This window comes from Pleurodeles waltl, chromosome 4_1 (genome assembly GCF_031143425.1).
Source record: "Pleurodeles waltl isolate 20211129_DDA chromosome 4_1, aPleWal1.hap1.20221129, whole genome shotgun sequence".
Taxonomy (NCBI): domain Eukaryota; kingdom Metazoa; phylum Chordata; class Amphibia; order Caudata; family Salamandridae; genus Pleurodeles; species Pleurodeles waltl.
The window spans coordinates 650,572,010-650,588,767 of record NC_090442.1 but is presented as its reverse complement, the minus strand read 5'-3'; the positions used below and the strand labels follow the sequence as shown (position 1 = coordinate 650,588,767).

Below are 16,758 nucleotides of genomic sequence, written 5' to 3'. Positions count from 1 at the left end.
TAAGCAATACAGTTTATTTTAATATAACTTATTGTGAAGTCTCTTTTTGTGGTGTTTTGATTGTGTTGTGAAAGGGCTTTACACATTGCCCCTGGGATAAGCCTGACTGCTCATTTCAAGCTACCAAAGGTGTGAGCAGGTGTTATCTTAGGTGTGTAGTTCCCTTGGCCTGACTAGAATGGTGGTAACTGCTTGGCTGAGGTGCTTACCCTTGCCAACCAGGAACCCCATTTCTAACAGAAGTTTTTTAGCGTTCAGGGATTGGTAGAGTGTAGGTGTGTTGAGAGGTTTTTAGGGTTTACAAAAAGGCGAAGTTGTGGGCTGGTAAGGGACTTTAAGTTTCAGTGATAGGTAGAGTTTAGGGGTGGGAAAGGGTTTTTAGCATTCAGGAATGGGTGGCGTGTAGGGTGGTGAGGAGTTTTAAGGGTTCAGGGATGAGTGCGTTTAGATGTAGAAAGGTTTTCAGGGTTTAGGGATGGATGAAGTTTAGGGGTGGTGAGGGTATTTTTAGGGGGAAGGAAGGGTTGTGGTTGGGAGTGGTAAGGGTTTTAAGGGTTCAGGGATGGGTGAGGTTTAAGTGTAGAAATAATTTTTAGGGTTCAAGAATGGGTGTAATTTAGGGTTAGTGAGGGGTTTTACAGTTGAGTGATGAATTGAGTTTAGGGGTTAGAAAGAGTTTTTAGAGTTCAGGGAGGTCTGGAGTTTAGGGGTCAGGAATCGATGTAGTTTAGGTGTGGTGAGGAGTTTTTAGGGTTCATGGACGGGTGAAGTTTAGGGGCAGAAAGGAGCAGGGAGAGTGTCGTGGATGGTCATCGTTGTAATGTGAAGAGCAGGCCGGGCATCGTGGAAAGTCATCACTGAAGCATGAAGATCCTGTAAGGCATTGGGGATGGTTGATGATGGAGATTCATGTTGGCAGTTACCATGGGCTGTCAATGCTGTAGCACGAAGTGCAGATCTTGCATTGCCAAATGTCGCTGGCAGCAAGATCTTGAAGCAAACTGGCCCGTTTGCAGTCAAAAAGAGTCCAAAGCTTCAAGATTTATCCTTTTTTTGAAGGGAGAGCTCACTGATGCCACACAAAGGGTGCAGGACCAGAGGGGCACCTCCTGAGGTATCAGGAACTCACTCCTAAATAGTCCAGGAGAGCTCAGGTAGGTCCAGTTGCAGGTCTAGCAGCAGGTCAGCTGGGCTGATGCAGTCGCCTCTGGAGCTAGTCATGTCCCTATAGTTCAGAACAGGCAGTCAGTCAGCTGAGCCTTGTAGTCACTTTAGCCTGGTATGAAGGGTGAAAGTCTAGTCTTCCTTCTCAGCCAGCAAGGCAGTAGAGTAGTAGTCCTTCTTGCAGCAGAGCAGCACCACTGCCTTTCTGAGTCTTCCACAGGCCAGAGGTGTAATGAAGAGTTGGGTCCGAGGGTCCACTATTTATCCTTGGTGCCAGCTCTGAAGTAAGAGAAGTTTCTAGAGGATTCCACCCCCAGAGGTGCTTGGAATTTCCTGTCTCCTTGCCCTGGCCACAGCTAGTCCGTGGGCACATAAAACTAGTGCTAATCCCCAAGGCAGATGCTTTGTGATGTGCAAGTGTGGTAGGTGACAGATCCGTCCTCCTATCAAATGATATATGAACCATCCTGCCAAACACATACCCCCCCTATGTCTCACTGTCTTGGAGCAATACACAAAGTCCAACCGCCAGCTATGCCCATTCCTATGACCCAGGATATAGCTGCAGGCACTAAGGTGGTCATTTTGACTTTGGCGGTAAAAACCGTCAACCACCGCGGTGACGGTCGCCAGAATAACACCACCGCAGCTAACATCGTACGCCATATTATGAGCACTGTCGGACTTCCACCACAAGAAGGGCAGAAATCCGGCAGACGGTGGTAAGGTGGCGTTGCTACCACCAGCACCACAATCCAGTACAATGCCGCCAGCCGTATCATGACCTGTGATGCGGTCTGGCGGTGTTCTGCTGGCCGGGCGCTGGTGGTGGTAGCAGTGCCCCTTCCCATTCCCTGCCGGAAGACCTCCTCGTCAAAGGTAAGTCAGGCTTCCGACAGGGGAGGGGCGTGGGAGGATGGGGAGGTCTTGTGTGTGTGTGTCTGAGAAGTGTGCATGAATGTGTCAGTGAGTGTGTGAATGCGTCTGTGTGTGTTGTGTTATTTGCGTGGTTGTATGCGTGTGAGTGAATGCGTGTAAGAATGGTGAAGTGAGTGCGTGTCTGCATGTCAGTGTGATTGTGTGTAAGAAGGTGTGCGAGCACGTCTGGAAGTATGTGTGTATGAATGCGTGTATGCCAGTGTGAGTGATTGGGTGTATGCGTGGTGCGTGTCTGCGGGTGTGTGCGTGTATGGAGGGTGGGGGGGGTGAGTGAGAGGATCGGAGGGGGTGGGGAGGTGTTTGGATCAGAAGGGGTGGGGGGGTGTTTGGATGGAGGGTATGTATGTGAATGTCGGGGTGGGGGTTAGTGTGTGTGTGGGGGTGAGGCTTTGGATGGAGGTGGTCTGGGGGTGTCAGGTGTGTGTTGGGGAGCCGCCAGCGGTACTGTGCCGGCTGCCGGGCTGGAGATTGATATATCCGACCCGGCGGCTGATAATGTCATGGCGGTCTGAGTGGAGAAGTGGCGAGTTGACTGCAGCCAATCTGCCATTCTCAAAATGTGGCGGTATGTACCGTCAGCCTGATGGCGGTATTACCGCCACATTAACACTCACCGCCAGCGTCATAATGACCCCCTAAATGGTCAGCACAAGAAAACGGCAACTTTCTAAAAGCGGCAGTTTCATAATTGTGACTTAAAAATCAGACTTAAACATTAAATACAGTTTTGAATTGCAATTCTTTTGACACCAAACTCAGCATTTGTAGCTCCTCTCAATTTAATGCTATCACTTATTAAATGTAATAGGGTAACTCAATGTTATCCTATGGGAGAGGCAGACGTGCAGTAGTGAAAAAATTAATTAAAGAGTTTTCACTACCAGGACATGTAAAATGTAAAAGTACATGTTCAATAATTTAAATATACGGCATCATGCCCTATGGGCTATCTAGGGCCTACACTAGGGGTGACTTGTATGTATTAAAAAGGAAAGTTTAAGTTTGGCAAAAGGTTTATTTTGCCAGGTCGAAATGGAAGTTTAAAACTGCACACACAAGCTACTGTGGCAGGCCTGAGACAAGTGCAGCAGGCCCACTAGTAGCATTTTTAACTTACAGGCCCTCGGTATATGTAGTACCACTTTACCAGGGACTTAACTTTGCCAATTGGGTCAATGTTACCATGTTTTAGCACTTAAGCACTGGTTAGCATTGGTAAAGAATGCAGAGTCCTAAGGCCAGTCAGCAAAAATGAAGTCAGCAAAAACAGGTGGGTTGAAGGCAAAAAGATGGGGGATAACCACACCTAGGATGCCAGGTCCAACACTTACAAATTGCATTGTCAGTAGTGGTGCAAATTAACACTCAAGTTTAAATGACACGGGCAAGGTGTCTTCAATCAGTAGAAGCACAAGTTCCTCTTCCTTTTTGTCATTCTTCAGTTCAGCTGAGTTGGTGAGTCAGGGTGTTGGCAAGATGTCCGCTGGGTTATCAGCTCTAGTAGCTGAATGATTCAATTCTCAAACTTTGAAAGATCAGTATCAGCAGTTTGTGATCAGTTATCATTTTAAAAGTGTGACAGTGCAAAAAGATGCGAAAGTGGCACACCTTCTGAGGAATGTGATGACCCTTTTCTCTACCTAGAGTAGTTGTATTTGTTGGTGGTGAGTGCTCTACTGGCAGATGTCATTAGTACTTGCTGTCCCACTCGAGCATCCTGCTACAGCACAGCTTCAAGGCCACAAAGTCTGGTATCTTCAGCGCACTCAGGCTTTCTTTGTGGATTAACATAGACAACAAGGCATGAAGACATAGAATGCCACCCATTGTGTACTAGTCTTTGCTCTTTAGATAATCTTGCAGGGGTTCTGTGTGGGTCATGAAGACTGATGCCAGAATGTTCCTTACTTCCAACATAATTTGGGAGTGGCTGTTGACTTGAAGTAGCACCTACTTGAGGCCAGGTGTTTTGCATAGTGTTCATAAATATGAGTCCAAATAATGCAAGGGTCACTTTCTTTAATTCACTGGAAGACAAGATCACTGTCTTAAGGACTCCTGGGCTTAACTCTTAACATAGTATAGTGTTATCTTTCATATTCTTGTATAGCAGTCCTCATTTTCCCACTTGTAAGAATCTCAGACTATGCTCTACCCTGCTAAACACCAGATTGCTATTAAAACACCATGCCAACATTCACCATTTTATATTGGGGCACTCTCTTGGTACTTTTTTCATAAATGAAACCTTTATGAGCCTTTGCTGGAGATATTGGTTGCTACCCTTCCTAATTATAAAATTATTCATGTTGACCAAAAAATTCATGCGGGTAGAGGCTGGCAATCATTCACCATGAATCTCTGACTATGTATGTCCTCGATGCCAAGAGTGCATGAGAGTGGGACAAGCCTTCTTCAATATCTCTGCCAATAGTTGTCCTAACATCATAGGTATCTTGTTTCACCCTCCATGTAGTACCACTGAGTTTGTCATGGAGTCCACCACTTGTATATCGCCCTATTTTGTGGGTTCCTAAACGGTGCCAGCTTTGGGGGACCTCAACATCTGGACACACACTCCTGACCATCCAGTCACCAGATCTCTCCTTGAGTTATGCGTGCTCATAGGCTGCAGACAATTATGTCTAAACCCACATAAGAGGCAGGGCATGCTTTGGATCCACTGTTTTATTCCTGGGGGCTTTATAACCATTTTGGTGTATTTGCCTGTCCCGTGGTCTGAACTTGTGGCTCTGTTCTGCTCTCTAACTCATGACAATGCCAATCCGACCACTCGGTCTCTCTCTGCCACCATTAGGACTAAACAGAATTATTCTAAAATTGACAATGCTGAAATCCTACCCATCTCACTACAACACTCTATCATCTTGCTGACGACCCACAGACCCATAACAATCGCATCAAAACCTAGCTGACCTCAGTTTTAAATGTGGTATCTCCTATAAGAAGGTTATCTCTCAGAGTTAAACCCTCTGCTCCTTGGTTCACTACAGTGGCATCCCATGGACACTTGCTCTGCCTTTCAGACTGCATGCATCACAGACAAGTTTATTAATTTGAATAATCCTGAATAATTATCTAAAGCCTTCAACTTTCTGATAAAAACAGAACTTTAAGAAACCAAGCTGTAGTCCAAGCGTAACAACCCCAGACTGAAAATTCTCCCACACTTAAACAATCATACTCTGGAAAGGGTCCAAGGGTTTGAAATGCTATACTCACACTCATCCCAAAGGTCACTTCAATCTCTGCTTTTAAAAGAGATCTCAAGCAGCATTTTCTAAACTGCCTTTTGTAATGTCTGCTCACCTACTTTGCTTGATCTTCTCAAGTTCTGTACTAAAAAATAAGGCCATCTTTTTGGAAGACCAATATTTCATGTCTTCTGCCCGATTCTTTGCTTGTCTGCCTGTTAGTATACAACTTGTACCTGTAAAACACATTGCAACCCTGTTTCCATCGTCCTAATGTGTTCTGTCAGGAACTTAGTTTATAGAAACACCCACTTTACGACTAACTGACAAGGTATCCACCTCCCATAGCTGAAATTATGTAAACCTCCAAATAACAAAGCAATCCTCCGCACTGAATGAGAAGAGTTTCCCCTTCAGCCAGCTGAAAAGACATTAGCTTTGCTTACTGTTTTCTTGGACACTTTCTTTGCGTCTTTTTCTTTCCCTTTTTTCCGGTTTGCTTTTGATAGTTCTTTGGCTGCTTTCGATAAGAAGTTTTCACTAGTTTGGAGTAAGCCCTGTAAAAAGAGGAAGCACAAGCAATGTGTCTATGTATGAAAATCAGTTGTGTATTGAACATGAAAATGTATTTTGTGTTCTTGTGGACTATCACAGAACAACTTAGTTGTTTACAGATAACAGCATTTTTGAGTGCGTATGTGTGTATAATACGGATGGAACAGGAGCGTATGTCTAGTTAATATAGAGACATTTTATCATTTTAAAGATGACAGTGGTTTTCAGAAAATGTTGCAGGATTTGCTTGAGTACTTTCTATCACATTTTAAGGCTACTTTTCGATACATAGGCAAGCTGAAACTGCAAGTAGAGATTTGCTGCGATACAACTTGCTCATTCTACCCGGCATATTGCAATAATCATACACAAGACAGACATTTTATGTATCTATGCGAATTCTATAACCCTGACAGGATACATAAAGTGCACCGACTCCCATATTCTTTCCTTAAAATGCCAGCAGAGACATACATACGTATCGTGGCAGACCTCCCAACACCCAAAGTATATCATAGACAGTGGAGAGGAGGCAGTAGACACACTGTTGTCCGGAAACTCACTTCAGAACAGACAGCCCAGTGATTTTGCAGTCTACATAACATGCATCCCAACAACCAATCAACACTACCATACCTGACCAAGACAAAAACAGCCAACACACCATTAGAATGCTTCACTATTGTACGCGCTCCAACCCTGTCTCTCTCTGGTCCCTGTTCTTAGCATGCACAGTGGCCGAAACACACCTAACTCACTGACTGAATACATTAATAAAGTGCATACTGTTGCATACTAGTGCACAGGTTCTCTTGCCCCCTAGGAAAAGGACACCAAATGAAGCAATGGTCTAAGAAACGTAACAACAATCCTTTCTGGAACATCACCTCAAGACTGCATCACATCACATTCAAGACAGTCAACAGTGCCATAAAACCATATTGCTGAAATAGGTGCACTATACAAGGGAATGTTGCATATTATTCTATAGACCAGTCTGAATCTGCATGCACTTAACTACATGAAAACAGAATCAAATAGGCACTTGAAGACATTACTGACTAAGGGTAGAGTCAGAGGGCCTCAGACAAAGCAAGGGGTCCTATTCCATCCCCAGCCAATAAATACCCAGGAGTGCTGCCACCACTGAATAGAAGTATTTTTATTTTATTTATCATGTGTTCGGTCAATAAAAACCATTACATCAAGAAAGGAGAGAAAAAGAAAAGAAAAGAAAAAAAAAGCCAAGGAATCATAAAGTACAGTAATAAAATCAATTTGAGTTAAAATGTTCAGCTGAATTATGGAGTACTACCACGTTGCTTGCAAGCTGATTGTGCGCACTTATCTCGCTTGTTCAGTCTCTTGAAGAAGGCGCCCTAATTTATCCAATAATTTAGCCAGTCTTCAGCTGAGCTCTTTGTCGTCCCCTTTAAAGCCTGCCAATATCGCCGGTCTGCACCTAAGCAGCCCCCTTTGCACCACCACTTTCAGCTCTAGGCTCTCAGGAACCTATCTGCTTTAAGTGCAAAAATAATAAACAAAACATACAATACAACTTGCCCAGTTATGTAAACCAAACTGCTTTGCCTGCAGGTGTTTCTGCAACTGTGTGGGGTCCGACCGGGGGAAGTGGGCAGGCTAGAGGGAGGGTGGAGAGGCGGGAGGCGAGGGGCTGTATATAAAAGTTCATGAGGGTCCCAGGGGTATGTTACAATTACCTACAATTATCTCCTCTAATTGAGCGGCTCATTTGCAGTCTGGTCTATAGTTGCCTCGAGCGTGTCCCATCTTCCAACCACCTTCGCCAACAAGGGGGCTATCGATCTGTTCCTCACCCCTCTCATTTCTTCATTCTGGAGAGACCGCTCTTCCACCCTGGCCCAACAGGTAATGTCTGCCACCCATGTACTCAACCTAGGTCCAGAGCTGTTCTTCCAGTCCATCGCCACCCTCCGACATGCCTGTCCCAGTGCCAGGTCAATAAATCTTTTTTTGAGGGGGTCTATCCAAAAGTCCTAATAAGCAGACAGCCGGGCTGCTATCAATCTGCCTGTCCATTGTGCTGTTCAGTCGAGCAATAACCTCCCTCCAAAATTGCTGCATCCCTGGGTATCCTCCAAGTCATATGACAGAAGTCGGTGTCACACAACCAGCACCGTGGCCATGCCCCTGACGTTATACCATATATCTGGCTAATTCTATGCGGGGTAAGGTAGGTCCTGTGAACATAGTTATACTGGGTATACTTCAAGCATGTTGTTTTCGAGAGATTTTGTGCGGGTGAGCCAGGGTTCGAGTATATTCAATGCCTGTCATCTGTCTCCCTATGTCTGTGTCCCACCTACCTCTCAGTCCCTCCAATGGTGGTCCACCATCCCACCATCCCATTCAGGGCTCTGTAGAACCACGTTACCTGGTGGGATCCGCCGTGCCAGCATAGACTGTAAAATCGCAGTCGCAGAGGGATCCTCACTTCCATCCCCCCATATGGCTTTCAGGGCTCGTATGATAGCCTCATAGTTTAAGAACTGGCCAGCGGCCAAGCCCATCTGGTCTGTCAAGTCACCAAAGGGGATCAACATCCCTCCCTGGAACAGGTCTCCCACTGTTGCTATCCCCGCTTCTGTCTGTCATTGTAGTTGTTGTGTGGTAAAGGAGGAGCAAGGTTCACCATGTGGAAGGCCTACCAGTGGGAGGGCAGGGGCGTAGGGTCTTGTTGTGCGCCTTTGTCTGACGGCCCTACGCCAGGCTGCCAATGCAACAGTCACCAGTATATTTGATCCAGGAAGTGGCCATGTCCCCTGAAGTAGGCAGGCCAGGAGTCCCGCCTCTTGGGTAGGTCCTTCATCTAAGGAGACCATCAAGGAGTCCAGCCCGTTAAGCCATCTCGCCAGCCACTGAAGCTGAGCCCCCACATGATACAGTTCAAAGTCGGGCACTCCAAGCACCCCCTCCGGTGGCAAATAGAGCGCCATCAGCGCTACTCGCTGGCGCCCCATGTCTTACACCAACTCTCGTAAGAGCCAGTCCAAGGTGTGAAACCAGGGCACCGGGATGAACAACGGTAAATTGGCGAAGTAGTAGAGAAGCCTGTGGAGCATCACCACTTTGGACAGGGCTATTCGAGCCATGATTTTAATTACCGCCATTTTGCTACCGCAGATTTCAATGCTCGGTATGCTCCCCTCAGGTTACCCTTGCGAAGGTCCTTCAAGTCGTGATAGACTTGAATACCCAAATACTTAAAAGTTCAGGGAGTCCACTGAACATCATCTGGGCAGGAGAGTGAGCGTGGCGCCCCTGTCGCTGTCGGGAAGACACATATCTTACGCCGATTGAGGCGCAGGCCTGAGATGTTGCCAAAGTCCTCCAGCTTCTGCAGCACCTGTGGCAGTACTGCGTTCCGATCTCGTAAATAAATGAGGAGGTCGTCAGCATAGAGGGAGATAATATGCGGTGTTCCCCACCTAATCACACCCCACTCTCCAGCCATCGCTTGGAAGCTTGCTGCTAGTGGCTCAATCGCAATGGTGAACAATAAGGGCGAGAGGGGGCAGCCCTGTCTGGTTTCCATACAACTGTCATAACTTCTCAAAATTGTGTTCCCTGTCTTCACTCTTGCCGTGGGCCGGGCGTAAAGCAGGTTGACCCATCGTGCCCATCACTGTCCCAGCCCCATCCGCAGCATCACCACTTCAAGATAGTCCCATCGCACAGTGTTGAAGGCCTTTTCCAAGTCCACCGACACTATCATAGCCGGCATCGCCGGGGGTCGTGGGTCATCGTAAAGGAGGGAGTAGAGTCTCCGTAGGTTGTGTGATGTACTACACGTGGGTATAAACCCGTTCTGGTCTGTATGTATGAGAGTCTGCATGTGCGGGAGTAACCTAGTCACAAGGACCTTGCTAAGCACCTTAATGTCAGTATTTAACATTGGTAATAGGCGATAATCAGCCGCTGTCATATCGGTCTGTTTGCCCTTGGGAAGAGGTATCACCAAGGCCTCCCTAGTTGATGGCGGCGGTTCGCCCATCCCATAGGCCTCTGTATACTCCTCTACCAGTGGGGTGCCAGTGTTCTGGCAAACCTCTGATTAAGTTCTGGCAGGAGACCATCTGTTCCCAGGGTTTTTCCCATTGCCAGAGCTTTAATGGCAGTTCTCACCTTCTGGTCACTCGTCTGTGCCCCCAGTTCCGCACTGTCCTGCTCCATTACCGTCACCAACCACAGACCTGCCAGGTAGGTTTGGATAGAGTCCAAGTCAGTTCCCCTGGTGTGCTATACAAATAAGTGTCTTCATGTATCCTACCCACGTATGCCTTGTAGTCATGGCAGCGAAGGTGCTCTAAGGCTTTGGTGTGGAATTCACGCGCTTCCGCTACCTATCGGGTAATTTTAGGGTCCATCCCCAGCCTTGACTCCCACCTACGCAGTTCTGTTTCTAAGCGGGTAAGTTCTAGTTCTAGGTCCTTCATAAACCCCACTGTTTTTCCAATGCAGTGCCCTCTTATAACCACTTTCAGGGCTTCCCATTCCATTCCCCTAGAGGAAGTGGTCCAGTTTTTCAGGGAGAGATAGTCCATCAGTTTAGAGGTCAGAGCAGTGCGGAAGACCTCATCCTCAAGGGCCCTAAGGTATAATTGCCATTTTAGAATCGGTAGCCCCCCCCCTCCCACGTGTCTGCCGTGTCAGCAGCAATGGGCTATGGTCAGAGATAGTTCTACCCAGGTATTCTGTATGTAGAACATCACTAATGAGTGCCTTGGAACAGAACATGTAATCAATCCTTGTATGGACCTGGTGGAGGGAAGAGTAGTGTGAGTATTCCTTACTGTGAGGGTGTTGGGTCCGCCAGTAATCTTCCATGCCCCATTGGTCTATCCATTTCGCCAGGCCTTTTGTTGCTCTAAGTGTTGCAGCTTTCTGTAGTGGGGGAGAGGAGCTGTCCTAGTCTGTGTCAACGACACTGTTGTAATCCCCCTCCCAAACAAATAGGGCCCTTCTGTGATTCGCACCAGGGGGGCTGATAAAGCCTGCCAAAAAAGATTCTGGTCCTGGTTAGGGGCGTATATTCTCCCCAGGACTATCGGTCTGCCATTAAGGCATCCCTCCACCAAGACATATCGCCTCTCTTAGTCCACGTCTAGTGTGGTAGCCTCAAAGACACCCCGCCCAAATCCATATAAGTGCGCCTTGAACATAGGCCAAGAAAGTAGCTGCAAAGAGTTGCCCCCGCCAGCGTATGCGGAGACCGTTATTCAGCATTTTGTGTTTTTGGTGTTCAGTGTCCACTGAACTACACCTCCTGGTACCTCCTCCCCTCACACCCCCACACCACCGACCCCCCACACCTATTGCATATCTGGGCCACAACAAGAATAACCATATGTAACACCTGATTCCCCGGCCCAAGAGCAGTCCAGCAACGACCAACCGCCCAAACTAGTAAAACCAAACTTCTACAGTCTCATCATCGCCCTTCTGGAGCAGTCCAAGGGTGAGTTGGGGGTGAGGTGTCCAGAAGCCTATTATAGTCCATCAAGCTTGACCGGGCCGGCCCCACCCAGTGGCAGGCCACCACCCTAGCCGGGAGCCGCTAGCAGACTGAGGGCAGGTACCCCAACAAATGTCAGATTATGACTTCTGCTGTTTGGGGCATCACTTGAGGGAGCTCCTCAATCACGCTGGCGATAGAGTCAAGGTCGGATGTATCTTCTGTTTCCTGGACATTAGTGGAGTAGTTCCTATCTCTATAGGAGACAGGCGACTCCGTCAGTGATGCTGTAGTCTGGATCACCGCACGTTGTTCCTGAGTTTGCTGGAGATGCGTTGGTCGCATCAGGCGGTCAGTGACAGTTCGGTCCCTAGAGCGGCACCTCTTTCGACGACGGCCAATGGCGCCGGATGCACTCCCCGCACAAACAGCTGCACCACCTTTGTAAGATTCGAGCCAGGCCCATGCTTCTTCTGGAGTCTGGCAGAAGTGCGTTTTGCCTTCCCACATTATCTTCAGCTTGGAGGGGAACAGCAGTGTGTATCGGACCCCTTTGTCTCACAGTGCCTTCTTTACAGATAGATATGAGGCCCGCTTCACTTGCACTGCTGCTGTATAGTGAGGAAACATGGTGACTTTTCTGTTCTCTACTGTAAAAGGGGGCGCCTCCCTCTGTAACAATATGCCTCGATCCCTGTAATGCAGTAGTTTAGCCAGTACCATTCTGGGAGTCCGGCCCGGTGCTGGGGGTTTAAGCGGCACCCTATGTGCTCTTTCCAGTGCGAAAAAGGAAGTGAACTGCCACTTACCAAGGAGAGATTTCATCCAGGGTTCCAGGATGGCTACCGTATCGGCCCCCAGGGCCTTTTCCGGGAGCCCTATAATGCGTACATTGTTACAGCGACTACGGCCCTCAGAATTGTAATTGTAATTGTAATTGTAATCGTATTTATATAGCGCTTACTACCCCTGACGAGGCGTCAAAGCGCTTTTCGATGAGTAGCACGCTACTCCGGTACCCAACAAGAATTAGTGATGGATTAGTATAATTTAAATAAGGAGTACAGTTTTAGTATTATTATGAGTTAATTTGAGTTGCGGATATGAGAGTTTGTTAGTTAGATTGACTGGAGTAATGGAGGGGTGGAGGAGGAAAGAAATCCAGAAGTGTTAGTTGGGAGTTTATCCTTCATTTACTCAATCCAAAGGCTTGAGATGAATAAAAGGGGAGCGGAGGAGAAAGAGGATGTGGAAGGGTTAGGGAGAGCATAGTAGCAGGGTGAGATGAATGCAGGAGAATTTAGTAGGGTTGTGTGGGAGGTCACAGAGGTAGAGTGAGGTTTGGTGAGTTAGATGTGAAGGTGGAGGGAAGAGCTTAGGCAGAGATATTTAGGAGATGAAAGTGGTCGAAGGGATTTGGGATGAGTCCGAGTGAGAATGGAGGATAGTTTGATAGAGACATGACATAAGAGTGATGAGTAGATAAGTGTGATAAAAAGAGAGCAGAAATTCATAGATATCTAGTATAACAACCCATGCAATGATCCACAAACATGCCAGACACAGAAACAACATATACACATACATACACATATATATATATTTATACACACACACACACACGAATACACACACATATGCACATACAATACATAATTAGAATCATGGGTAAAAAATACTTAGTCAGACAGGTTTAAAAGAGTGTGTGTGTATTTTATTGTTATTGGTTTAGTTTCTGTAAAATGAGCATCGTGGCCTACCCAACCAGAGTATTTTCTACGAGTATGTCAGTAAGCGTTACCTAGCATGTTTTATATGCCCCGTTTATATTGTACACTAAGGATACGTGATGGGCCACGGGGTAAGCGTCTCCAGCAACCTTGTGTGCCTTTGGCAATGTGATTGCTACTAGTGCGTCTTTGTGGAGATGTCCTTGTGCTTCTGAGCATCAACAACGCACCACCGGAATCGGCGGTAAACGCATTGGGGTCGTTTTGGAAAGCTGTCCATCACCCTGGTAAAAGGCGGGAATTCCTTTACCTACTTCGAGGGTGGACGGGGCGTGGCTCAGCGGGCGGAGCTTACAGGTGCTTTATAAAGGGAGAACCTTCTACTCTGTGTCTCCAGCAGAGGAAGATAGAACACGAGCGTCACAGTCAGATACAGATTACGCTCCAGTACATCCTCAGTTCACCTCCAGGAAGGATTCTAGATCTTTTCTGCTATGGGATCTCTGAGCGTACAGCCTTGCTTTATCTTTGCCAAGCCCAAGAGTTAGGGTGGCTTGTCCTTTCCAGAGGCTGATCTTCAACTGCGGCACCTGCTACGTTTATATTTCTAAGTGCTTCCTGTTGCGGTTTAGTTTCTGTAAAATGAGCATCGTGGTCTACCCAACCGGAGTATTTTCTACGAGTATGTCAGTAATCGTTACCTATCATGTTTTATACGCCCTGTTTATATTGTACACTAGGGGTACGTGATGGGCCACGGGGTAAACGTCTCCAGCAACCTTGTGTGCCTTTGGCAATGTTATTGTTACTAGTGCGTCTTTGTGGAGATGTCCTCGTGCTTCTGAGCATCAACAACGCACCACCGGAATCGGCGGTAAACACATTGGGGTCGTTTTGGAAAGCTGTCCATCATCCTGGTAAAAGGCGGGAATTCCTTTACCTACTTCGAGGGTGGACGGGGCGTGGCTCAGGGGGCGGAGCTTACAGGTGCTTTATAAAGGGAGAACCTTCTACTCTGTGTCTCCAGCAGAGGAAGATAGAACCCGCGCGTCACAGTCAGATACAGATTACACTCCAGTACATCATCAGTTCACCTCCAGGATGGATTCAAGATCTTTTCTGCTATGGGATCTCTGAGCGCACAGCCTTGCTTTATCTTTGCCAAGCCCAAGAGTTAGGGTGGCTTGTCCTTTCCAGAAGCTGTTGGCACTGCAAAGTGATGTTGGCGGGGTAAGCTGGAGTCCCCAAATTGCAGAGTGCTACCATGCAATATCTGGGGGTCAAATGGATGACTTGCATCAGTCAGTACAGGGGTGTTGTACAAATTGCATCAAAATAATTTCTGACCACTGTAGGTACACAGTGCTTGCGGTCTCATTTCTGAAGCATCTTTTTTGCGGTTTATCAGAGAACACAATAGGCGTCAAGTTAATGCCGCACTGTCAAACCTGGAGTAAGAAAGATTCTACACCAAGAACACAAAAACTGAACGTTACAAGATATTCATATAAATTCCCCAAGGAAACACTAATGCATGGGCTTACTAGGCAATACTGATGAATCGGTTACGCCTTGGTTCCAGGTTTTACTACTACAGAATGGCCACTCCACTTGGTATTCTAGTCTCTGCACTTTGTCAGTGAGGTGAGCTATCTGTGTCTTGTGTGATCACTGCTGTGTTCCAAGACTTGTCAATTCGTCCTAATTAGTTCTCACTCTGTCAGAGTGCTTCCTATGGTCTGCCCGCAGGAGGCTCAGCTCTGACGACACCTTCCCAATCTCTTCCCTAAGGGTATTTTTTGATTCCTCAATCGCTTCTAATATCTTTTGTACGGTAGCCTGCATTGGGGGCGTTGCACAGGCTGGCTTGGGGTCAGCTCCCCAACACCCTGTTTGTCAGGGCTGTGTGGTCTCTGCCCCTGGGATTTAAGGCATTGTTTCCCCGCTGGGGGGCTCTGTGGTTGGACCCGTATGCATCTGGCTAGCCACTGTGGGGGGGCGACCGGAGATGGGACCCCTTGCCACCAATGTTAGTCCCCGTCCCCAGCCGACAGGCTCCCCCGGTATGTTGCCGGACCCCCCTCCCAATTCTGCTGCAGGCGACTTCTGCTGATGGGGCTTCGCCCCTTCCCAAAGCGTAGCTGTGCTTAGCCAGCGTGTTCCAGGTGGAGCCTCTCTTCACTAGGGGCCACTCCGCTCAGCGGGTTAGCTGTCCCCACATCCTCACCTTTGCTCGCAGCATTTTAGGGGGCCCCCCTGTCTTCTTCACATGCCCCACAGGGGAATGGGGGGAGACCGACACCCAACGGCCCCCCGCCAGCCGGGTTCTTCAGAGGCTCAGTACCCTCCACTCCAGTTTCTGCCTGTGCCGTTCTCGTTGGACACCCCCTCCTGGTCCGGTCCCGGGCACCAGCCCCAGCAGGAGCTCCTCCTACCAAATGCGAGGCGGCGGTGCGCCCCTCAGCAGCCTCCGTCTCCAGGATATTGCTGCCTCAGGCCCTTCCAAACTCACGTTCTCCAGGGCCCCACCTGCCCCCCTGACCAGTGTTTCCCTCCTCATCTGGCCGGGCGGGGGCCGTCCAGGCCCCAGTGTGCAGGATTCCCAGGTCTCCTGGCCCCTCGGTGCTGGTGGGCAAGGCGGCAGACTTTGCCAGTCCCCCTCCTCCTCACCTCGTCCACTGAGCAACCCGGGGTTCTCCAATGTCGGGTCTCCCCCGTCCTCAGCCGCTGCCAGCAGAGAAACCCCAGCATCATAGTATATAGCATAGTAGGGTTCTCAGCCTAGGTCCTCCAAAAGTGCCCCACATATTTAAAGAGCATCCACCACACTACCCATTCTCCTCAGCCCTCGGGGAAAGGAGGAAAGACAGGTATGCTCCAGGCATGTTGAGTTTATTTGATTTCATCAGACGTACCGGGTGTTACTGTCGGCGGCAAGTCAGCTGAGTCCAAGGAGGAAATCGAAGCACATTCAGAGATCGAATCTCGTTCCGACAGATTATCCGTGGGGTGGGAGGTGCTAGAGTTCGATCTACCAAGGTTTGCCGCCATCTCCACCACCTCTTGTCTCTTCATTAGTGCCTGTGAGGGTGCTGCTACAGTTTTAGTATGCCGTGATTTCCTCAGGCTTCCCGAGGGGTGGCTTTGTTTGTCTCTTGGACCCACTATCAATGCACGGATGTTTGAGTCAATCCATTCCCATACTTGTTGGGGGGGAGGTGAAGAAGAGTGTAGTACTGTTGTTGATGACACTGAGTTTGGCAGGGAAAAAACATGGCATATTGGATTCCCAAATCCCTTAGCTTTTTCTTGGCCTCGCAAAAGAGGCTCTTTGCTTCTGAGTGTCCCTTGTGGAATCTGGGAAAATCATGATGCAGTGGTCCTCAATTTTTATCTCTCCTCACAGTCGAGCCTAGGTAAGAATATGATCTCGGTCCCTGAATTGGAGCAGTTTAGCAATCACTGTCCTGGATCATGCAACCGGCAGTGGAGACAGCACTTGAAAGGCCCGTTTAATCACAAAGTAGGGGGAGAGACCTTCTGGAGCGATGGCACTGTGACTCCAGTGCTCCAAGAAAGTAGTCATATTTGCCGCCATTCCTTCTATTTTTTCCATTAGGCCCACTATTCACATGTTGCTTATTCTTGCTCTGTTTTC

General features: G+C 48.1%; 1 protein-coding gene across 1 annotated transcript in view; it reads right to left on the bottom strand.

Annotated features, from left to right (window-relative positions):
* Nucleotides 1-16,758, bottom strand: part of LOC138288009 (uncharacterized protein C3orf20 homolog) — a 199,842-nt gene that overhangs the window by 121,249 nt on the left and 61,835 nt on the right. Inside the window, exon 4 of the mRNA XM_069229101.1 lies at nt 5,765-5,875. Within this exon, the coding sequence (XP_069085202.1) occupies nt 5,765-5,875 (111 nt within the window). The remainder of the gene's footprint in view (nt 1-5,764; nt 5,876-16,758) is intronic.